This window comes from Micropterus salmoides, unplaced genomic scaffold, assembly GCF_014851395.1.
Source record: "Micropterus salmoides isolate LMB-PRFRI ecotype aquatic unplaced genomic scaffold, ASM1485139v1 Ms_hic_scaffold_17, whole genome shotgun sequence".
Taxonomy (NCBI): domain Eukaryota; kingdom Metazoa; phylum Chordata; class Actinopteri; order Centrarchiformes; family Centrarchidae; genus Micropterus; species Micropterus salmoides.
This window is the reverse complement of record NW_024040817.1, coordinates 9,563,454-9,587,575: the sequence shown is the minus strand read 5'-3', so window position 1 is coordinate 9,587,575 and position 24,122 is coordinate 9,563,454. Positions and strand designations below refer to the sequence as shown.

General features: G+C 42.8%; 1 protein-coding gene across 18 annotated transcripts in view; it reads left to right on the top strand.

The window, feature by feature from the left end:
- The window catches only part of macf1a (microtubule actin crosslinking factor 1a), a 235,337-nt gene that overhangs the window by 147,775 nt on the left and 63,440 nt on the right, over positions 1 to 24,122 (top strand). For 17 of the 18 annotated variants that reach the window (XM_038724193.1, XM_038724189.1, XM_038724202.1 and 14 more), the window contains 27 exons: positions 1,875 to 8,066; positions 8,200 to 8,355; positions 8,537 to 8,752; positions 8,916 to 9,089; positions 9,429 to 9,716; positions 10,717 to 10,866; positions 11,176 to 11,409; positions 11,515 to 11,694; positions 11,796 to 11,969; positions 12,255 to 12,422; positions 13,481 to 13,672; positions 13,760 to 13,933; positions 14,160 to 14,283; positions 14,409 to 14,608; positions 14,941 to 15,258; positions 15,422 to 15,588; positions 17,040 to 17,196; positions 17,346 to 17,457; positions 18,622 to 18,684; positions 19,146 to 19,384; positions 19,690 to 19,819; positions 20,977 to 21,176; positions 21,535 to 21,762; positions 21,852 to 22,128; positions 22,480 to 23,078; positions 23,247 to 23,435; positions 23,532 to 23,738. In XM_038724193.1, the coding sequence (XP_038580121.1) occupies positions 1,875 to 8,066; positions 8,200 to 8,355; positions 8,537 to 8,752; positions 8,916 to 9,089; positions 9,429 to 9,716; positions 10,717 to 10,866; positions 11,176 to 11,409; positions 11,515 to 11,694; positions 11,796 to 11,969; positions 12,255 to 12,422; positions 13,481 to 13,672; positions 13,760 to 13,933; positions 14,160 to 14,283; positions 14,409 to 14,608; positions 14,941 to 15,258; positions 15,422 to 15,588; positions 17,040 to 17,196; positions 17,346 to 17,457; positions 18,622 to 18,684; positions 19,146 to 19,384; positions 19,690 to 19,819; positions 20,977 to 21,176; positions 21,535 to 21,762; positions 21,852 to 22,128; positions 22,480 to 23,078; positions 23,247 to 23,435; positions 23,532 to 23,738 (11,508 nt within the window). The remainder of the gene's footprint in view (positions 1 to 1,874; positions 8,067 to 8,199; positions 8,356 to 8,536; positions 8,753 to 8,915; positions 9,090 to 9,428; positions 9,717 to 10,716; positions 10,867 to 11,175; positions 11,410 to 11,514; positions 11,695 to 11,795; positions 11,970 to 12,254; positions 12,423 to 13,480; positions 13,673 to 13,759; positions 13,934 to 14,159; positions 14,284 to 14,408; positions 14,609 to 14,940; positions 15,259 to 15,421; positions 15,589 to 17,039; positions 17,197 to 17,345; positions 17,458 to 18,621; positions 18,685 to 19,145; positions 19,385 to 19,689; positions 19,820 to 20,976; positions 21,177 to 21,534; positions 21,763 to 21,851; positions 22,129 to 22,479; positions 23,079 to 23,246; positions 23,436 to 23,531; positions 23,739 to 24,122) is intronic. The other variant, XM_038724199.1, reaches the window with a different exon arrangement.

The window sequence follows — 24,122 nt, the reverse complement described above, 5'->3', positions numbered from 1 at the left end:
CTCCTAAAAGCCTGCAGTCATGTCATTAACTATCACTAGTTTTGGTCATCTTCATCATCATTGTCATTATCATCAGAAAATACATCTGCTGAACTGCTAACATGATTAATACATGGCCTTAATGGTGCCGCACTGAAGCAGCGCTGCCCAAGTCATGCTAGCAGTTAGGTAGAAGCTGTAGTGCTCTGCTTTTCACAGATCCATTGTTCAAAACAATCATTTTTTAAATAGATGCACTATCCACATTTGACACATTTGTCATCTCTGTAGGTACAAATTAGTATCATGTTACTTTTCTTTATGTGGTGGTGAAGTAATGCCACTTCATAAATTTAATACATTACATTTCAGTATTTATTTTACTCTGCATCAGGTTTACCCCATGTATACATGCAAAGTTGACCACACAGTCACAGTCAGCTCTCACTTGGTCATAAAATTGTTCCTCTTCTGGCATATGCAACATGGTACAAGGATTGAATGTGTGAGAATTTCAGGTTTCAAGCAGTCCTTAATCATAATTATTGTATTGACAGGGGCACCTCATAACTGATTCTTATGTGAATGTTGTATGTTTTTTTCAGGGGACTTTAATTTGACTAAAAAAACTCAATGAAGCATAGATGTTTTTATAAAGTCACTTTTGGTTTAGAGTGTAGGTGCACCAGAGGCCAGCTATGCAACAAAAAAAACACTTCACCATTTGAGCATGTTGTGTCCAGATCACAAGAGTGTGTGTGAATGAGAATTTTTGTGTTTGTTCTAATGCATACTATTAATGTGTAAAACCTTAAATGAGCGTTTTGCTTGAAAACCACTAACAGCTGCCAGAGAATTGTGGACATCTGAGCTCTGAGCTACGGATCAGAATGAGAGATGGATTTTAATGTTAGATCAGTTTACTGTTCAGTTAGTTTAAGTGGGAATCACAATACAGTACTGTCACATTGCCTTTCCATTGATAATGAGTGAATCCAATCTTATGTGATACATGGTATACATAGTAAGACAATCTGCAATTCATCATGATATCTATGCACCTGAAGAGGTAAATATACCTTTGAAATGGTGTGGATTGTGATAAATTGCCATATAAATTATCTGACCTTCCCAAGTCAGTTTCTGTCTAAAGGTGTCAGAGCCAAGAAGTCAGTTAGATTTTTCTGAGCCTATTCCAGTACAAAGTAAGGTCAGTTTGAGGATTTAGTATCAACGCAGTGTTCAGTGCAGAGTCAGAATGAAGAATGGCATGCAAAATGCTAACAACCAGCTTCTCACCTGTCGCGCCTCGCTCTGCCGAGCCATAAACTGGCCCATTAGTGTGTGTGCCATGGGACAAGCCCGTACGGTAAGTAGTGCTCGCTTTCTCTCTTACCGTTGCATGTAAGTTTTTTTCTCACCTAGAAATTTTATTCTCCTCTTCTTCTGAATTTCTTTGTGTTCCTTTATGTATGTTGGCTTATCTTTATCAAGAGCTTTCTTTTTCTGCATTTTTTTGTTACAAGTTGCTTTGTTGCATGCTTAGTGCTTGTTTAGAGTAGCTGTGGTAAGTATTAAAGCGCTTTTTAGTATTAAATAGAAATTAAAAAATGGGAAAGAAACAAATCAAATTCCTAGTATGTACAAATAAGTTAAATGCCAGTAAGTAGCAATTGTAGTTTTTTAAAACATATATCTGTTATGATGTTTTTGTGGACACTGGTTGTGGGTTTTCTTTTTCTCATTCTACCATCTGATGCCTTTAATACACTAAGATAGTGTAATATGATAACATAGTAACATAACATACATTTACTGGCTCAAAGTGTCATAGCACATTGATCTCTAATGTTACCGAATGAATGTCAACTGGATTTTTGTTTGTATTTTTTTAGAAACAAATTGCCATTGCTGGAGTAATCGACCTGGGAACAGTGGAAACATTCCCAGTGTTCCAAGCAGCCCGACGTGGTCTTATTGACCAGGACACCTGCCATGTACTACTGGAGGGCCAGCTCATTATGGGTGGGCTCATTCAGCCTGACTCCCCTCTCAATCTTTCACTGGAGCAAGGTCTAGCTCAAGGCCTAATTGACTCAAATATCAGACAGTCCCTTTCTGAACTAGAGAGTGCCTTACTTTTGGTGGAAAATAGACAGACTACAGATGACCAGCAACAAAATGTGTTACCAGTAGCTGCAGCCATGGAGTGTGGGCTCATCAGAGAAAAGGTGGGACTTCGTATTCTAGAACTGCAGATATACACCGGAGGCCTGAGAAACTCAACGGGAGAAATGCTGAGTTTGGAGCAAGCATACGACAGGAGACTTTTGTCACACAGAACCCTCCCCAAACTCCAATCAAGGCTACAACAGCGAGAGCTGATCGATCCAAACACAGCTGAAAAATTAAATCTATATGAGCTACAACAGCGTTGTGTCCCCAACGATGACTCAGGTCTCCTATTCCTCCCTGTCAAACAGCAACCTGGAGGAACTGTTTGCCTCCGGTCTGGGAGAAAAGTTGGCATCTTCCGTGCAGTCCAGGAAGGCCTGATTGATCGGAAAGTTACCATACGACTTCTTGAAGCGCAGCTCTTTGCTGGTGGTATTGCTGATCCCCGGTCTGGCCACCGGCTGACTATTGATGAGGCTGTTCGTCATGGGCTTATGGACCAGGATCTAGCCTGTGCCATGTTGGCACGGCAGCTGCAAAATGGGGGAATTCTAGACCCTTTCAGTGGCGAACGTCTGGATTTGGAAGAGAGTATTCGCAGAGATCTTCTTTCCTCTCGTTTAGCTCTGTTGGTTCTTGAGTCTCTTTGGGCTTTCATGGGAATACTCTGGCCTGAATCTGGAGAACTCCTGCCCATTGTTGAGGCTCTTCAACAAGGAGTGATCTCAGGTGAGCTATCAAGAAACATCCTAAGGCAGCGACATGCCATTGGGGCTTTGTACAACACAGAAACCCTCCAGGTGCTGCCCCTAAATCAGGCTGCTGAAGAGGCCCTTGAGCCCAGTGTAGTACGTTTTCTCAAAGGCGTTCACATGCCAGATGTTCTTTCCAGCATGACCCAGTCAGGTACCCCATATCTAAACCGCTTGAGCTGGGGTTCTACCAGCTCCTCTCCACCTCCATCCTCTCCACTGCCTTCATCCTCCGCCGAAGGCCTTGTCTGGGATGCTACACCAGCAGAAGAAATGGATTCTGAAAAACAAGCAAAACACAAGCTGCTGTTTCACCTCATGACTCACAGCTATGTGGATGCTCATTCTGGAAAACGATTGGTGCTGCTAGACCCTGAGTTGGTGGAGCTGGTCAAAGCTACTGAACTGGTTGCTGGAGACTCCTCATATGGAAGTCAAGTTGTGCCACGAAGCAGTTTGACCACAGATGAGCAGGAGAATTTGCAAATGGTGGGAGAGTTTAGTTTGACAGATAAAGAGGTGAGTGATGGACAAACTGAGGTTGAAGAAGAAAAGTCCAATGTAGTCACACCAAGCAAGGAATTTGAGATCACAGGCACCCTAGAAGAAAGGTATGATGGAGAAAATGACAACAAATTGCAAAAACATTCAGTAATTGCAGAGAGTGATAAAGCCATTGCAACTAAAAATGAAATTGCCGTAGATAAAGATGCAAACATAAAAGCTGAAGTGAAAGAGATATCTAATCCTGAAAGTGCTTCAGCTAAAAACCTTGGAGAGAAATTAACAAAAGACCTAGGTGAGTTGCTAGCAACTGAATCCAAACCCGGGTATAGTGGTGGTCAGGAGACTAGAAGTACAGTCACCACACCACTCAGATCAGAGGGAGATTTGAGAGTGTTGAAAGAACCCATCCCACTGGGAGCAAAAACAAATGAAGATGTTAATTCATCCCAATCTGATGATAGGAAAGACATAAATCATTCCCAGACTGAATCAGAAAGGATCAAACAAAGGTTGTTAACTGAGACTGATTCAAAGCGTGCTAAACCTCTGATTGATATCCATGATTCAGCAGTAGAGGAAGGGGAGGATGCTGAAATGGCGAGGTTAGTCCTAGAACTCAAACAGGGAGGTCTGATGACGGAAGAAGGGGAAAAGCTGCTTCCAGATGAGGCAGTAGCCCAGGGTGTCCTCCCTGGCCACACAGCAGTAAAATTAATGGCTCAGGCAAGTCTGTTTGGGGGTTTCCTAGATGCCAGTAGTGGTGAGTCACTTAGCATGGAGGATGTTATGCAGGAGGGTTTACTGGATGAAGATCTAATGTGGAGTGTCCTGAAGTCAGATAAAACCCTTGCAGGAGTTGTGGATGTAGAGAAAAGGCAGATCTGCGGGGTAAGGGAGGCAGCTCAGGCAGGGTTGATTGACTCCAACACTGCTTCTCGATTTCTAGAAGCTCAGGTGGCATCTGGGGGGATTGTTGACCTACGTAGGGATAAGAAAGTCTCTGTCACTCTAGCAGCAAACCTGGGACTGATTGAGGAGGATCAACGAGAAGAACTGGTGGCACTAGAGAAGGCATACAAAGGAAAGAAAACCGATTCAGCAACAGCCCTCACTAAGGCCAGTTTACAGCTACAGATGCAAGGTGTTATTGACCCAGAGTCCAAATCTCCAGTTCCTCTCGAGCAAGCAATTCAGAAAGGTTTAATTAGGTCTGAAGAGGCTTATCAGGTGTTGGCAAGGCAGGTGGCTGAGGGTGGTATAATACATCATGCTTCAGGGATGAGGCTGTCAGTTTCTGATGCTGTAGATAGAGGATTAGTGGATCGTTCCATTGCTCCTGGACTGGAGGAATTAGAGTGGGTCTACCAAGGAAAAGTCAGCCCTTCATCTCACCCAGAAGCCGTCGTTTTGCAGGCATCAACAGGAGCCATTTTAGACCCTGACTCTGGATGTAAACTGACATTGACAGAGGCAGTTTTTAAGGGTCTTCTGGGTGAGAATATTGCCAGCGAAGCCATGGCTGCTTCTACTGTAACACAAGGAGCGCTTGACCCCCAAACTGCACGCATTGTGCCTTATTCAGAGCTTGTAAACCAGGGTAAGATAGATATTAAAACAGGCAAACGCTTCTTGGAGGTGAAACCATTCAGAGGGGTTCATGATGAGAAAACAGGAGAGAATTTGACCCTTCCTGAGGCAGTCGCATCAAACAAAGTTGACCCAGTTCCAGCACTGAGGCTGCTTCAAAGCCAGGCAGACAGCGGAGGGATCATTGATATCAGTACTGGAGAAAGGCTCCCCCTGTCTGAAGCTTGTAAAAGAGGCTTAATAGGAGACAATATGGTCAAGGTAATAGCCACCAACCAGTTCTTGAAAGGAGGCATAGTTGATCCTGCCACTGGACAGCAAGTCTCTAGTCTCGGTGATGCCATTGCAAAAGAACTTATTTCTAGTGAGATGGCTTCAGAGATTCAGGAGAAGGTGGCTTCTATTGAAATAGAGGGTGATGAAGATAGCACTACACCTGTTGCCTCATCAAACGACACATACAGCCCTGCTGTGTCAGTATCTAGCCCAGACAGTCCAGAAAACTGGTCAGATGTTAACACTGAGGTGCCTTTAAAGACAGTTTTAGCAATTACACCAGACCATGGAGAGACATCAACATCTGTAGTATCAGATCAGTCACTGTCTTATGACACTACTACAGAAGATGACAAAGTTGAAACACCAGTGTCAGTGGAAGAAAAGGCTTTAATTGAGCCAAACCAGTCCATAGACCTCTTGCATAAGTTTGCTAGTAATGTTGAGAAAAGAATTCTGCAAGCCATAGAAGAGATAGTACCACAGACAGACATCAGTAAATCAGAGCATCTTCCTAAGCAGAAACGTGATGAAAGACTGCAGATAGGTGTGAGTGAGACTGATAATCAACAAAACGGGAATGTTTTCAGCGATTCTGTTGAATCCATTCAGGAACGTGTCTGTGATGTTGAATTTGATGTTTCACATCAAAAGGTTACAGAAGGGGCTGCTATGTTAAAGTCAGATGGGGAACCTGTGAAGTTTCGGGAAAAGGAGTGTAGTCCCAGTGATGGGAGCGCATCAGTGGTACATCAAGCTGGAAACCTAGCAGGTTTTGTGGCCGCAGAGATCAGAGATGACAGAGAAAGCAAAGATAGCGCTGAGTTGTCAAAATTGAGTAAAGAGGATTATAGAAAGAGTGATGTGGCAGCACAGAGAGATGAAGTTGTTGATGAGAAGGATAATAGAGTCGAGAAAGATAAATTATTAAAGATTGAGATCACATCTAGCACTGACGTTGAACAATCAGACCAGTTATTAACCTCTACATCCAAACACACACAAAGCAAAAGCAAGAAAAAGAAGAAAAATAAAAAGAATGGGAAGGTTAAAGATGCAGAGAGTGAAACACAGCATCCAGAGATAAAACATTTATCTGAAATTGATCAAGCTGATGCACATGGGTGGACTGAGGCTATTGCTGCAGTCACAGATGAGCTTGCATCAGAAGACAAATATGATCAATCACAGATTCATGGTCAGGCAGTTTCCACTTGTCCTCCCACTGGAGAAAGTGAAGGAAAGATAGGTGGGAAGATTGAAGCTCAAACTGATTTGGTAAAAGATGGACAGGAAGCATTTCCTACCACTCTGGAATTCACAGAACATATTACTCAGCCAGAGAAAGATGCGATAAAAATGATGGTATCAAAGGATACGGGAAAGGGTGACAAGAGAAAGGAGATGAAAAGGGAGGAGCAGAAAGGCAAAGTTGAAGAGAAGGCTTCTGTCTCTCAGCAACCAGAACAACCACCAAGCAGTCAGGAAGTAAAGAAAAGCAAGGAGAAAGAATTGCCTCAGAAATCTACTCTACCAGATGATGAGAAAGCAGCTTTGATACTCAAAGCCAAAGAGAGCATTCTTAAAAAGGTGTTTGAAAAAGGAGTGAGTGAGAAGCAGACTGCTGAGGAGCTGCAAGCGCTACGCAATGAGGTGGGGAAGAAGGAGAGTCAAGGCACAACTGTTATAGAAGTGAAGGCACAAACTCCCCCAGCTAAGGTTGATGGAGTGGAGAGACATGACGTCAAAGATGATGATAATGTCAAGAGATCCAATGGTTCACCAAAAGAGAGTGAAGAGGAGATGAGTGTCAAACAAGACAAAATGAGTTTAATAATGGTCAAAGAAGACATGAGTGTGGAGACGCTTTCTGCCAAGGAGGACATAGAGACCAAACTATTGGAGGCTTCTTCAAATGAGAGAGAAAAGAGCAGGAGTTTTGGAAAGGAAGACATACAAAAAGACATTGAGACAGCTCCATCAGTCCAGCCGAAACCAACTCAGCAGAGTAAGCGAAGTAAGAAGAACAAGAAGTCCAAGAGTCCAAACGTGACAAACAAAACTGAACCTGATACTGAGAAGTTACCGACTAATGAAAAAGTGGATTCTGAGGTGACATCAACTCAAATTACCACAAAATCTGCAATGGCAAAACCAGATTTAGATAACTCAGCTTCAACTCAAGAGCAGAGGATGGACAGACATATTGTTGGTCAGTCAACCAGTGATGTCATCAGACCTTCAGTTGGCGATGAGGCAAATGAAGCGGAGACCACTATATGTAATGTTAAAGTAGCTGAGACCATTCAACAAAGTCCACCATGTTTGCATCAATCAGAAGAACCCAATTCTCACATTGACGAACACATGCAGATGACAGGGGTTGCATCTATTGGGAAAGAAGAATCACATTCAGAAACCACAAATGCTGGCGAATCCATTGACTTGCTTCTCGAGGCTGTCGCATGCAAAACAGATGTCCAACCCAAAGCTCAGTCTATGGCTCCTGGCACACAACTAGATGAAAAAGCAGGGAAAGGCAAAAAGAAGAAAGGGCACCAACCACCTGAAGTTGATAGTACCAATGTTCCTGAAACAAAATCTTTGAAAGACCAACAGCAACATCTTGAGTCTCCAGAATCAGCAGAAGATGCTTCAACTGAGTCTGAGTCAACTGGAGTCCCTGAGTCTGATACACCCACTGAGAGTTGGGAAGAGGGAGAGGCTGATGTCAGAGAGAGACGAGAAATTGTGTCCGACAAAGAGCGGACGACATTCAAGACTGGCAAGGTAAGAAATAGTAGATCATTAGTGAAGGATTCTTTAGAATAAACACTCTTCTGCATAAAGTTATACACACATTTTTAATATTAATAATAGAGAATGTTATGTTTTCTTGTTTGTTTTTTTTCTGTTCCTACAGTCGTCATTAATACGTCAGGAATGCTTGGAGCATGATCAACGAATTGTAGCCCTGGTCTCCATGGTAAGACATATTGAGATCCAACTCAAACAGCAGCAACAGCAGTCTGTTGGCCGCAGCCTCATCGCCTTGGATGACATCATCAGACAGACTGAGGTGAAATAATATGCATATTTACCTGACAGAGAAATAATGTCACACATCAATGTACCTTACATTATTTTGCAGTTCCATTTGTGCATTTGGTTCTCAGTGTGAGACAAAAAAGCAGATTTAAGGATTAGTCTCTTACCAAACACTATTAAGAAAAGTTTTCTTTTCCTAATCTGTCTTTCAGACTCTGGACCTTGAATTGCGTGACTTGGAGCCTGCGATCAACAAGGAAGTGGAGGCTGCTGAGCAGCTGTTGAAGCCCAAACCTAAAGGTGTTCCTCCGCAGCTCTTATTGGCCCTGGAAAAGGATGGGCGGAGCTTGGCTCGAGGGTATGAGGCTGCCAGAGCACTATCTGGGGGCATTTTGCAAAGTCTACAAGACCATAGAGATTCGTATAAGGTAAAAGGAATATGTTTGTTAGGTGTTCTTTTGTTGTAGAGGTCAATAAGCCTATTTGGATCCAGAGCATTCCATGTTTTTTCTGTGTTGATGTTTGAATTTGCTAGACTAGGACGAAGCTACGATGCTCAACAGCAATACTGAATCACTTTCACTCTCTCAGGAGGCAGTAACAGCTGAGCAGAAGTCACTGGGAGGACAAGTAGAGAGTCTGCTCTCTTGGTTGAGGGAGACAGAGGCTCGGATGAATGGAGGAATGGCTGGAATGGAAAAAATGGAGAAAGCAGAGAAAGATGACAGTCACGATCAGCTCACACAGCAGCTGAATCTTTGCAAGGCAAGTTGTCCAAAGTGAAGAATTTTATTTGTTATTGATCCTGTTTGAAGGAATGCCTAAAAATTATATTACGATACTGCGATTATGATACATACAACATAGAAATTTTAAAAGTAACAAAGATTTAAAGCTTTGAACACTTATTCCTTAAAGCTAATTTAACATAAGATAAATTTTATTAAATCTTGTAAATGTTCTGTGTTCTGTTTGTTCAGTGCTATTAACCATGACTTGAAACATTGTTGGGATTTGTTGCCTCAGGCGCTGTTGATCTCTTTGCATGACCCTTAGAGCTATGGACTCCACTCATTTAGCCCTTTTCACCCTCTTTCCTTCAAGGAGCTTCAGTCCGCTCTGACCGCTCGCTCCAATGACGTCAACAACGTGGCCTTTGACATTCAGGTGTTTATCTCAGAACGAGCTCAGGACCTGGTTCCTGAGCAGAGCAGGCAGCTTCTGGGGCAGCTCCAGCTGCTCCAGAGGGACTTCCACCGAGCGTCAGGCCAAGCCCAGGCCTGGGCCAATGCCCTCTCCTCCCAAAGAGAGAGAGAGGAGGAGTGGCAGCGCAAAGAGAGAGTGAAAGAAGAGGAGAAGGACAGAGAAAGACAGAGCGCAAGGGAGAGAGAGGTTTGGAAAAAGATGATTGAGTCAGACTGGTTTGAAATGCTGCGCTATTTCTCACTAATACATTTTAAATGCAGTTAGCTTTCTTTTTATACATTTGACAGCTGTATTTGTCATGCTGTAAACTATTGCCATGCTTTCTTACACAAAATCTTAGTACTATTTTGATAAGCTCTCACATTCTATAAAATCATATCAAACTTGTTTAAGTCTAGAAACTGATGTACTAGCTAACCCCCTCCTCTATTTAATTTCCATTATAGTAGTATGATAGTGCCATTATTTACCACCTCAAACCTATTCTCATCATTTCATACCTTGATAGCAACCCACTCCTGCTCTTCTTGCAAAAGCTTTGCCACTTGACATAGACAGTACCACCATCGTCACTCCTACTACACAAGCTTTTTATGCAAGCGTGTTTGCTACACTGCATGTCTCTATAACATGTGTTTTATTAACCTGTTTGCCTTGCTGTTCCAGATTGCCACTGAAGGAAATCGCTTGTGTCACGGCGGTAAAGGCTAGAGATTTGATAGCAGAAAGCCTCGCTCGTTACAGTGCTTATGTTTTTCCTCTTGTCTCACCTGAATACAGCAGAGAAAGAGGAAAAACTGCAAATAAACATGTATTTGTTCTCTCTGTATTGTTTGTTGTTGCTTGACTGACATGTTGATGTGAAGTTACAATACCGGTATGTGTGCCTGTATGTCTGCCTGTGTGTGTATAAGTGTGAACTCTGGACACAATCTGCTCAAGGCTTGGCAAAGTGTGCACTACACAAGAATTTTGTTTTAGGGCAAATGTGCAATTAGTGTGCTCTTATTTTAGTTATTATACAAACTGTTGGTTACATCAGAATTGTAAAATGGTCTGTTCCTGTCACACGTTCCAGTTGAACTGTTTATGATTGAATCTTAATTGATGTCAGTATCAGTCTTCCTCACATTTTCTTTGTTTGTGGATCTTTTTTCTTCCTTCTCGCCTCATTCATTTCACGCAGGTGGTTCAACAGCAGAAAGCCGAATGCTCTCAGAAATTAGAAAGCCTTTCTATGTGGTTGGCTGGAGCTGCCAGCTTGCTGGCCAGTCAGAAAGCTGGAGCAGATTCAGGTGATGTGAATGTCCTGCAAGAGAAGCAGAAAAAACTAAAGGTATTACACTCTCTGCCATCTCCCTCCACATTTAGAATCTAAAGGCCAGCATCCCAAAACATACAAATGCTAACTCTTTTACATGTTTACATGTACATTCAGCTCACTGTTGTTGTGTTTATGATCTAACTGGCATTTTCACTCACTTACTTATTTAATTTAGAGAGTGACTCTGCCCTAATTTGTTTATCTTGTTCATCCTCACTGTCTCAAGGATATTTAGAGTTTCGTGTACTAGCATGTGATATTTGCTGGGTCAACATGTTTACTTCTTTGACCTAATCAAACCTGTTTTCTCTCACTCCCCAGGAAGTACAGAAAGACCTCCAGACTAAACAGGAGGGCATAGCTGAGGCTATCCGCTCTGTGGAGGAGTTGCTGGCAGAGCGAAGAGAGAGTCTGCACCCAGAGGAGAGACAGAACCTCCAGGTGGCGCTAACAAGACTGAAGGAGCAGTACAGCGCCCTTACAGATTCAGCAAACATGTCACTGTCAGAGGTGGACACAGCCATCAACACCACTGTACAGCAGAACACACAAAGGGTAATAAGATGAGTGGTTAAATACTGTATATAAATATTGTTCGAAACATTTTTCATATTGTTTACTAGCTTTTTTTTGTATTCATCCTCTTTCCCTCTCCTCCAGGCAAAGGCTGAGGAGGAGCTCCAGGAGACCCAAGGCCAGATAGACTGTCTTCTGAATGAGTTGTCTTCCCTTAATCAACCAGGCGGGAGAGGACTTGGATCTGGAGTGGTCAAAGATTTTACTGATGGATCATTCTCACAGCCAGAGGGCGCTGTGATGTCACACACAGAGATGCTGCAGGTAAGAATCTCTAATCCATGTGTTGTGCAGTATGACTCTAACATCTTACAACATATATTATTAAATACGTTATGACTTATAACTTTTGACCTCTGTCCCAGGCTGAGCTTCAGCAGCTCCAGTCTCAACAGGCACAACTACTCCAGATCACACAGTCAACTCGCTCCCTTCTGGAACAACCTGACTCCACTGTTCCTCCTGAAGAGAAGCAGCGTCTCCGCGCTGCCCTGGATCAGCTGCAGGCCCAACACCAGGGCAAGTTGCAGAGCTGCCAGGTACACAAATAAATACTGATGTGTATTTTAAGTCTACAGCAGGGCCTGTGATCTTTGATATATTGACCTTTTATCTAACTATAACTTAATGGGGGTGTCAGTGAAAGTATGATTTTGAATTTTGAATGTTTTTTTGATTTTATGCGAACTCAGTTTTTCATTGTCAAGAAAAATGCGTTTTTTACATTTTAGCGGTGGGAATAAATTATTTAGTTAGATATTCACCTTTTTCTTGGTATTTTTTTATACTTAACTGACTGCTGCTGCTGTAATGATTTCTTCTAGGACCGTCTGAGGAAGTCTGAGGCTCTGAAGGATGAGCTGACGAAGTTCCTTCAAGAACATGGAAGTCTAAGTACCTGGCTGGAGCAAAATGAACGGGAGCTCCGTTTACTAGGGGAAGGAGAAACTGATGCGCAAGGACTGAAGGGCAGACTGGAGGAGCACAGAAAGGTACGCAAAATACACACATTAATAACATAATATGGAGAATTCTCTATCCATTGTTTTATGTTATGAATTGACCTTTTTTAATATTAATTAGTCATTTAGCTGATGCTTTTATCCAAAGCTACTTACAGTTGCTATATGTGTCAGAGGTTGCACACCTCTGGAACAACTAGGGGTTAAGTGTCTTGCTCGGGGACACATTGGTGGATGTCACAGTGGGACATCCACCAATGGGTGATAACACAAAAGTAAGTGCGTCATTCTTATTTAACAGGCTGCAGATTCTCCACAAGAGGGAACTGTTCAGTCATGTCAGACCAATTTTACATTAGGTGTATTTGAGATGACTGTGGCTGACTTTAGCCGACTTGATAATCCAACTTGAGCTGCAGGCGACGAACACATTCTACCTGCGTCTAAAACTGTAATTGTGAGGCTCATTGTCTGTAGGTGGTCCTAGTATTAAAACTGTGTGATTATTACTTTGTCTGTACATGGCACACACTGGCATGGCTGGTTCAAACTGCTGTAACTACAGGTCTGAATTTGCTGGCACTGGGGCTCTGTAGTTGGATTACATTGGCTGATCCTGGTTTTGGGTGCCTTGAAGTGAAGTGAAATTGCTGAGAAACATCCCTGGCTGGGTCTGGGCCCAGTGTAGCTGAGTACAAACACATATTGAACCAACTGTATTTTTTTGACCTTTAATTATCCATGGAAGACTGAGTTTCCGCACTCAGTTTCCATCCATCCATATGGCCTGACATGCCCTGATGAACACTAACACAATCACACATTCTCATCTGGAATCCACTGAGAAACTCCACTGAAGCTGTTTGGGATAATTGTCTAGTTAAGAGTCCCTTGATATCACATTTGCAATGTTTTATATACTTTTTTTCACACATTTTCCCCAGCAATTCCGGAAATTGTGAATTGCTACTTGCTCGTCATGACCATACTTTCCAATAACACACAAGATTTATTTTTCTGATAGACACACTGTACATATCTGCATTAATTTGTCCCCAACTGACCTGTAAATATGTTTGTATTTCCAGCTTGCTGAGGATGTAATTTGCCACAAGGCAGACCTGCGCTTTGTCTCCATCTCCGGTCAGAAGGTTCTGGACTCTGTTCAAGGAGCTCTGGAGCAAGTTGGTGGTTCAGACTCAGCTCTGGACAGTACCAAGCAAATGGTAACTGACAAGCTGCAGGATGCTAACCACAGATACACAACCCTACACACCAAGGTGAGGGATACTAGAATACATTTTAGAAATTGTTATAAATTATCTCAGTTAATTAGTTCTATTAAAATTCATGGTTGGTGTGTGCAGTCAACAGAGTTGGGTGGCCGTTTGTCCGGCCTGTTGGAGAGGTACCAGCAGTACCAGGACGAGGTTGTCTCCCTCCACTCCTGGCTTAGCACTCAGGAACAGAACCAAAGCATAGCTAAGACCAGTGGGGAGACGGACCCCCAGAACCTGCAGAACACACTACGACAATTACAGGTGAAGCATATATTACAATCATTAACATAACAAAAATCAAAGTGTGGGAGAAGCCGAAAAAGAGCACAGACGATTTTCAGAGTATGGAAAAATGTTGATCATGATCTGGCTCGTGGATAGTTAACGTCTGGAAAAAGGGTGGAATACTAAAATGGAAAGTATGTGGGAACCATGTCTTGGATTTAAATGATTTAATTCTGACTATAAGTGTGTCCTCTGACCTCAGCTGCTGCAGGACGAGATGGCTGAGCGTTCAGTGCAGCTGGAGAAAGTGAAGAGAGCAGGAAGAGATCTGGTCAGCACAGATGAGTCTCCTTCCCTGAAAGCTGTTGACATCCTCTGTGCTGCAGGTAACTAAACTCACTGTGTGTCTCCCTTAGTCTTAACTACAGGCCGCTGCTCCTGGATGGGGTGTTTTGTCTCGGCTTGTGAATTTTAAGTGTCAAAACTAGCACTCACAAATCATTATTTACAGATGGTTTAGAGAAGAGGTTTGGCTCCCTCTCTGCGTCTGTGTCAGAACGGGCAGAGCAGCTGCAGACAGCTGTAGCCCAATCGGTCAGCGTCCAGGAGGGCCTGAAGGGTCTGCTGAGCTGGCTGGACCAACTAGTTCTTAATCCTGGACCAGTCGAGCCAACCGCACAGGCTGTACAAGAAGCCCTGACCCAGAACCAGGTACGAGTAAACCCAGGGGAAACTGCAGGATTTCTTTACAAAGTACAAGTAAAAAATGTTGCCGGAGGTTTCTGTGTTTGTAAGGATGAAATAATCAAACGTATGAACTGAATTATAAACTTCTGCACCACCTTAAATGTCTTCTATTTATTTTAAAGAAACACGACCTGCCTTTAAAAAAGACATCACAGATAATGCAGCACAACAGGTTTCTTCAACGAATTAGGATGATTGCATAACTTTGATTGATGATTGGTTGATTGATCTACAAATCAAAATATTGCTGAAGAAGTCAAAATTTTTAAACTCAACGTCATTTCTTTCTTCCCAAGAAACTTCGCCAGGAGCTGCTGTCCAGGCAGGGCAGTGTGGAAGCAACTCGGGACTCTGTTTCAAAACTTCTTCAGAGCTCTGACGCCTCTACAGCTTCTGGCCTCCAGGGCGCTTTAGATGAACTGACTCAGCGCTACACTGCAGCACAGGCTAGCCAGGGCGAGAGGGAGACTGAGCTAAAAGGGCTGTTGCCCAGGCTAGAGAACTACGAGCGACTGGGGACCGACCTCCAGGTCTTCACACAGAGCCGGCTGAAGGCTCTGAGCCCCGTGGGCCAGCCAGACCGCAGCGTGGATGACTACAGGCAAACGATTGAGGTCAGCAGAGGGCTCAGATTTTTATTAATAGGTCATTTGCAGTATGGTCTCCTGTGAGATGTATAATGTCAATTTTTTAAGACTTAAAAGCTTCTGAAGGTATCAGTGGATTAGTTATACTGTCGGCCTATTCAACACTTTTGTCCTGTGCCTGTTTTCTCAGGAGGTCAAGTCTGAGTTGGAGCAGGAAGCTGGCCAACTGAAATCATTCTGCAATCTCGGCACCGAGCTCAGCCAATCAAAAGCTTTCAGTAACACCCAAAACTTATTGGATAATGTCAAAGGGGTGTCTGACAAGTTCACCCAACTGGAAGCCAATGTTAACCAAAGGTAAAAATGTTAACAGATTTACATGTGAGAAGTGCCTTTTTTTAATTTGTTCTGCTATAAATGTGAAGCCTTAACAGTCAGTGTTTACGTTTACAGAACTTTGTATAGGAAGTTTATAGATTTTTTTGTCTGGTCTGTTAAATGGACGCTTCAGTATGAAATATATATACTTGTTAAAAATAAATATCGAAGTAATGGGAATGATTATGCTAAAAACAAGATTGTAATGGCCGAAATATTTTTTAGCCTGTTCTTGTCAGTTGCGCAGTTTACCATAAATTACAACAGGGGGCACCAAATACAAAGCTGTTATGGCTCTTTCAGTCCTTCAGCTGTATAGTTTTTTGAAGTAGAAGCATGACTATAGTCAATTCCAGTTCGACTTACAACAAAACTGATAACCTTCAGAGACAGAAAGGGTCAAACTTTGATTAGACACGATAGGCATACTTATAAAATAAGAAGTACTGCTCTTCTCTGCAGAGCAGACTATGCCTCTGGCATTTCCAAAAGTTGTTTTCTAAATTTGTAGCCTTCGTGGAGCACCAGTTGCTATGCCTACCCTGTTTGACGTTGTATCAGTGAGCAGCCACACTTGATGCCTGTCAGAAGGGGGCAGAGAATTTATAAATACCATCGGCGTGGTGCTGATATATTGAATTATATTTGTGTTTGGCGAGCCAGTTATTTAAAACAACTAATGTTTAATGTTCTGTTTTATGGAAATATTTAAATATAATATTTTAAATAAAAAAAGTTAAAGAACGTGATTATCTATCATCCAAAACATGGGTGTCAGTAGGGTATTATCTTCTATCTGAGATCAGTTATACAACATACTGTACATGATGTAGGGGATTATTTACTGTGTTGCATGATGTTTCACAGCAGTTGGTTTCCACGTACTACGTATCTGTGTGGCTAGTGTGAACTGATGAGCAGGCCTGGGTGCTAATATAAGCAGAGTGGACATGGCTCATTGTCCGTCCTATAAACGGCCTACTCGGATAACTCCCCTCCTCGAATCCCGAGGGGGAGAAAATAGCAGTATGATAATGATACTGCTCCATGCCAGATGACTTCTCAGAGCTGTTTTGTCTGCGGGCAGTCAGCACTTTTCCAGCCATAGCTCAGGACAGATCACATACAAAGAGAGGGAGGTCAAGGCTGTGTTAATGATCCCTTTCAATAGTGCCTTGTGTATTTATGTTCTTTTTATTTGTGAATGTAATGTAAAACGGCTTAAAAGAGATCATATGATGCTCTACTTTGCGTTTTAAACTATAATTAAAGCTCAAGCTCAATTTTCTTTGCTCCCCGCTATCATCACCTCTTCTTCCTCATGTATTCTCCCCCTTTCCTTAATTTTGTTCCTCCGTTTGTTCATCACTGCTTCCTACCTTTTCTTGCTGTTCTCTGTACCATCTTGTTCCTCTGTTTTTCTCTCACAGGTTTGCTGCCATCCAGGCCTGTGAGCAGCAGCTGCTCCAGTTCCGCGGCCTCTCTGGCTCCCTCCTCAGGTGGCTTCAGACAGCACAGGACCAGCTGCCGTCTAAAGAGGCCAACCTCAACACAGAGGGCCTGCAGAGAAGAGTCCAGCAGCTCAAGGTGTGTGTGTGTGTGTGTGTGTGTGTGTCTAATACTTTAATCAAAAGTAAAGAGGAGCTAAAACCGATATCCACCGGTTTGACGTGTTTGAATCCAGTGACTGTATCATGTAAAGCTCCATGACTGAGTGAAATGCATTATGCCTTTAGGACTTGATGAATGACTGGGAGTCACAGGGATCAAGGGTTCAGGAGCTGAACAAGACGGGCTCTGAGCTGGAGTCCCTCATCATCGACATCACCGCTCCTCAGACCAAAACTGGTAAGAGCGCAAGGGCTGCCTAACATTTGAATACTCCCACTCTCCTGCAGTTTAAATGACATTTTGTTTTGTCATGAGAGCATTTTTACAAGAGATTTGGAAGAGATTAGATGATGTAGGTGGGAGGGGAAATAAAATCATCAAGGGGTTTAATAAAATAATTTGACCTGAGAGAAACGCAGAACTTGAAAACAAATCATGAACACAGGGGAGCATGGAGGAAGGTGGGATAAAGCAAAATAGAATTAATTAAATCTAATTATAATCCAATTATTTTATGGTAATTTATTTTGGTACAACTACTGCAAGCTGTGATGTGAAGTAAAAAAAATCTTACATACAAAATTTCATGGTTAAAAGTAAACTTTTGAAGATGCAGAAAAAGTTTCTTGGTTGTTAGGATTGGATCAGAAAGCAAACCATAGCATAGGTGGAAAGCATAAGTAGCTTTTTTTAAAATTATATTTTAGATATTATGTCTTTAATCAATCTTATCATACTACTTAAGTACTTGCTTTATTTGATACATCCATTATATTTCTATGTTCCATAAAGACTATGTGTGTCTTCCTTGTCTCACTGATGTCATCTGTTTTCACGACTTTTGTGCAACATCCTAGAGCCTGACCGATAAATCGGTGTGCCAAGCAGCAACTCCCCTGTTGGCAACACGTGTTTGGAACACCACAAATCACATAACAGCAATCAGCTGTACAAAGCTGTTCAAAGTACTATTCATAATATCACAAATAAAGAAAAGTCTATTTATATATATTTATTTAAACTGCATTATGTGATGTTATCTTGGTTAGGTCTCATAACTACACATACCAGTTGCTAGGCATAATCACTGTTTAAGTTATGTGTTTCTGAAAAGAAAAAAGAAATACGCCAATATATCGGATTTCAAAATCTTCAAATATTAAAATCGGTATCGGTCTTAAAATGCCATATCGGTCAGGCCCTAATTCTCAGTTCTCCTGCTGAGCTCCATGTGTAAGTCTTTGTGAGTTGGCAGGACTTTCTGGTGCTGTTGAGAACTTTACATGTGTCCAGTTTTTTAAAAAACATTTCAGTGCATCACTGGTCCCTTTTTGTGTGACCATGTTTGCATGAGTGTATTGTAGTGCCGCTGTCTCAGCCAGGTGTGTGTCTCTCTCCCAGGTGCTCCTCAGATCAATGGCTCAGCAGGTCCTAGCAGTGTCAATGGCATTCACACCTGTAAAGGTGAGCTCTTTCTCTAGCTTTCTTTCTAGTCCTCTGTCTTCTTATTTATTGCCTCCTGAGAATTAGTCTCTCAAGACCAATTGAATTTGGCTCCAACTATATTGGTATGGTTCACTCTGAGGTCACTTTGAGAGATACAGCACTATTTTCTGTTTTACTGTTTCCTATGTGCTATAATGTCCTGTCTGTCAGTTGTCTGTCAGTGCAAAACATCTGTCAGTGGCAAATTTGTTGAATAATGAAAATAAAATAAATAGACATTTAGACATCTAGACATTTATTTTTTATCTAAAACTGATTTGATCCACCTGTATTACATGCCTGTAGGATAATAACAACTTATTTTTGTAGATCTATCAACTTTATTGTACGAAGTTTTCCATGTCTATTTTTTTATTTTCTGCCTGCGCTCTGCTGCTAATTTCTCCTCCATTTTTTCCTTTCTCTTATTGTGTCCTTAGATCTGACAGAGCTCCAGGTAGCCGTATCTGAAGTGAACGGTCGATATGAGACGCTAGGCGTGGAGTTGAAAGAACGTCTTGGTCACCAGCAGGCCTCACTGGAGCAGAGGCAGAAAGCCAGGGAAGGCGCTGAGGAGCTCAAGAGCTGGCTGACAGACAGAGAGCACAGCCTTAAACAGGGACAGACTGCCTCCCCATCCAGACCTGAGGTAGTACGTGCCCAGGTCCAGGAGAACAAGGTAAATGCCAGGGTTCATTTATTGTGCATGTTCTGTAACCCTTTCCTAGGTGAACACTGAACATTATGTGCTAAAATAACTTGGTATATGTATTATAGGATTACAGATTAAGATTTTTTTTTTTTAACCAAGAGATGTCCTTTTTCAGTTCTGAAAATTGCTGCAGAGAGTTGAATCTGCTGGTATCTTCGCTAAAATCAAACATCAGAACTCTCGTGTTTGTTTTATCTTATTAAATATATATGTGTTGCATTTTAAAGTTTCTGCTTTAAGTCCTGCCATGGCCTTCTTCCCTTTCTTTTTAGGCCCTGCTTTCAGAGCTGGCTGAGCACTCTGGGAAGGTAGAGGAGCTTAAGAGCACACTGAGGAAGCTGATTGCTGACAATCCTGATTCTCCTGAGGCAGACACCTGGAGACAGCAGCTGCAAGAGATAGGTATGTGCTGCAGATGACAAAAAAAATCTGAGGACAGATGACAAGATAATGGGACAGCCATTTTACAGAAACTGAAACTGACAAGCTCAACTATTGCAGCAAAGGCAAAAACTTAAGTTTAATGTTAGGTGAAACTAAATATAACAAAGACATGGCCAGGAGAGAACTGCTTCTAGATATACTGTACTGTAGGTGAATGGAAGGGGTCATAGAAATACAGAGTTTACAAGTAAATGGACCTGTGTGGGAAGAGCCATTATAAAGAAACTATATTGTATACATGTACTGGAGAGTAAGTGATACAGAGAAAGAAACACTGACAAAGAGACTCAAAGAATCTCCATTTAGAAGAATGTTATCTGTAAGGACACTAAGTGACACTATGTTACCTCATGTCTGCCGGGCCTTTCCATAAATATGAGGTAATAAGAGAATTAGAAAAGTGTATGGATAATCTGTAGAGGTAGATGCTAGCTGGAGAAAGAAAGAAAAGACTCAGCTTTACTGTGTTGAAAATAGCTCAAAAGAACGTGGCACAGTGCCTCGGAATTTGTAACATTTTTCTAAGAGATGTTGAAGAACTGAGATCAATATTATCCAGGGAGAGCGTGGGAAGTGTTCCCGTCAAAGCTATATTTTTGCTTGCATGCTTGATATTCTTAAAAAGGCCTCCTATAAGGTAACCAAGACAGAAATATTTAAGGTGAAATCCAAGAAGGAGGCCTTTATATTTCATATTTCATAATGCAGTTCAGTGCAATTTCAAAGCAATGTGGACTGAATTCACACACACACACACACACACACACACACACACACACACTCTGCTGGATGCCCAGAATATGAGTCAGAGAGGGAGAAAGAGACTGGAGAAGTAGGAGGAGGGACAGAGGAACAAAAATCTCTTATTGCGTGTCAGTGTTCTTCACATTGAGTGAGATTGATTTAATTACCATCACTGATTACTACTACACAGGAATACAGTACTGTACTGTAATAAGATTATAAGATTTTAATGTTTTACAACTTAATAAAAAAAGCTGATTCTCCAAGGAGGAAACTAGTGTGTGTATGTATATAAAACACATTCATCAACATTTTGCATATGATGTTGTTATATGTCCTCCCATTCCTGTCTCAACTGGTTATTTCTCCAGACTCCCGCTGGCAGACAGCCAATCAGACTGCAGCCCAGAGGCAAACAGAGCTGGAGACGTGTGCCGATAGGCTTGGTAGCTTTGCCTCAGCTGCCAATCAACTGGGCCCGTGGCTGAGGGAGAAGGAACTGATGATGAGCGTGCTGGGACCGCTGAGCATCGACCCCAACATGCTCAACACACAGAAACAACAAGTTCAGGTATGTGATAGAAGACGGTTGGCAAAATTATAGAGATACTGCCAAGAGGTACATGTACAACAGTTATAAATGCGCACACACACACACACAGGCTCTTTTTTACTAAGATTGGTTTCTCTTTTTTCGACACTTAAATCCGCTTCAGTCATGAAGGCAAGCTGATAAAGAGATTTTTAAGACTTGATATACTTAACACATACATGGTACAATTAAAATTCTAAATCACAAAAGCCGTGTATAAGAATCTTAAAAGGTCGGGATATAAAAAATGTCATGTTGAAAATTTCCATGATCATCTTCCAGCTTTCCCTTCATTTTAAAAACACAACTGAATAACATGCTCTCCTCTCTCTTCAAGTTTATGCTGCGTGAGTTTGAGACCAGGCGGCCACAGTTTGACCAGCTGACACAGTCTGCAGAGGGAATCCTCTCCCAGACTGGTGACTCTGCTCAAGATGCCAAAGACCTGGCAGAGGTGCAGGCTGAGCTGGGCTCCATCTCCAAGCAGTGGGAGGACCTAACAAACCGACTGACTCAGAGGTCAAACCACATTGACCAGGCCCAAGGAACCAGTGAACGATACCAGGTAAGTTTAGGTAGAGTTATTGTTGTATGGTTTCATTACTGTCACCATTGCGGCATAATTTCTTTTAACTCTCCTCCTCTCCTGGCCAGGCTTTGCTCAGAGAGCTCTCTTCGAGTGTTTCTGCTCTGAGCGAGAGGCTGGATGCTCAGGCCTCACTGAGCGCCCAGCCCGAGGCACTGAAATGCCGCCTGCAGGAAACTGGAGAGATCCGCTCAGAGCTGGAGAGACGGCGAACGGAGCTTGCAGAGGCTGAGAGGCTCTGCCAGGAGCTGAGTACTATCGTGGCTGAACCATACCTTAAGGAAGAGCTGAGTAAACGACTAGAGAGTGTCAGTGGGCCGCTGAAGAATTTAGAGGAGCGTGCAGGTTTGTGTAGTTTATGTGGTTGATATACTAACTGTGCTTTTAGTAGGTCTTAATATGACCACTGTAAGTGTTATGGTATGTGTTTGCTTGACTTATTTGCTGAAAGGGATTTTCTATACAGAGATAATGGTCCAAGTTAGGGAATTAATTAGTTTTGATGCAGTCAAACAATATTCCCTTTTAAACATAATCCCTTATTAGCTTAGAATGGGAATCTTATTTTACATGAAAACATCACTAACAAATCCACTAAAATAAATACAACGAAAACTCTACAAGTCCTATTTGTTTGAAATAGTTTCTAAGTGTTTATGTTTGTAATCCCTTGTGCTCTGCTTTTCTTTCCTCTAGCTGACGGCCTGTCTCAGCTGCAGACTGCCCTGTCGTCCACTCAGCAGTTCCAGCAGATGTTTGAAGAGTTGCGATCCTGGCTGGACAAACAGGCAGATCCCAGAGAATCATACACCGACTCTCTGCCGTGTCAGCCCGAGGCCATCCGCTCCCTTCTAGCACAGACAGATGAACTCCAACGCGGAATCGCCAGTCAGCGAGGTTCCTACGAGCTGATTCAAGCTGAGGGAGCATCACTGCTCGCCACTCTCCCCTCGGGTGGAGACGAACGGTCTGCCTTGCAGTCTCGCCTTGCCTCCCTGAGGCAGGACTGGGAGAGGCTGAACCAGAGAATCTCAGATCGAGAGAGCAGACTGAAGACCACTCTGAGCAAAGCAGAAACCTACCAGCAGCACAAGGCCGAACTGACACCATGGTTAGCAGAGTGTGAACAGAAAGATGGAGATATCCAACCGTCACTGGACTCATCTGCCCTGGATGAGGCCTTGCAGAAGGCTCGGGCTCTATCACTCGATGTCGAAAGACGACACCCTCTCCTCGAGGCCTTCAATACTGCAGCAGATCAGCTGCTGGAACAATGCTGCATCGGGGAGGAAGAGGTACTAAATTTTACCGATTTCAGTCTTCTACTCTCAAGTGTGTATTGCAGTATATGTATACTATATAGCTTGGGGAATATGTGAACACCAAGTATTAGTGCTTTAAAAGTCATAAGTTAGGTAAATTAAGACAATGAAACTGATGTAATGCAAACATATTTTCTGTAGGTACGAGATGAGAAGGCCCAGCTGAACCGCAGGGTGGACAGACTGGACGAGAGCCTCCATAACCGCATGTCCCAGCTGGAGGAGCTGGCTGGTCGCCTGAAGGAGTTTGAAGAGGGCAGACAGGCTGCAGAGAGGAGGCTGGAGGCTGCCAAACACCAGATTGAAGTTCAAGAGGCTCTGGGACCACAGGTACTAAAAAACAGTTTGTTGTCCTAATGTCACGTTCATTGTTCTTTAAAAAGTCTTTGGGCGATGGCACTTCACATTTACTTCTCTCCTACTCAGGCATGCAGTACTAAGAGCCTGGAGCGGTTGAGAAGTCAGCAGGAGAGTCTAAGGTCCCTTAAGCCTCAGGTGGTCTACCTCAGAGACCTGGCCCAAGGGCTGGTACAGGACTCACCACAGACACCGGGAGGCAGTACTGAGGGGGCACAGAGGCTTCAGGAGCAGGCCAAGGACACAGAGAAAGAATATGATGACGTTACTGACAAGGTGAGGAGAGAAGGGAGGGCTTCCTCCTCCCAAGCCTGATTCGAGATCGACAATGAAAGCTAGTGAATGTCCAGAATATACTGGACCCCCATCTATTGAAGTAGGGCAGAGTCGTCCACCCAGGAGCAAGCTGTGGAAAAACAGCAGAACATGAAGAGAGGAGGGCGACAAAAGCAATCAAAACAGTAATGAATTAATGTAACCTCAACAGTTTATGCTATCTGGAGTGAAAATAGGTTGTAAAACCGTTGGAACTATTTATACCAAGGGACACTGTTTGAGAGGGTGTCTGATCTAGTGTGTGTGTGTGTGTGTGTGTGTGTGTGTGTGTGTGTGTGTGTGTGTGTGTGTGGGTGCTCAGAAGACAAGTGTCAGTGAGCTGAG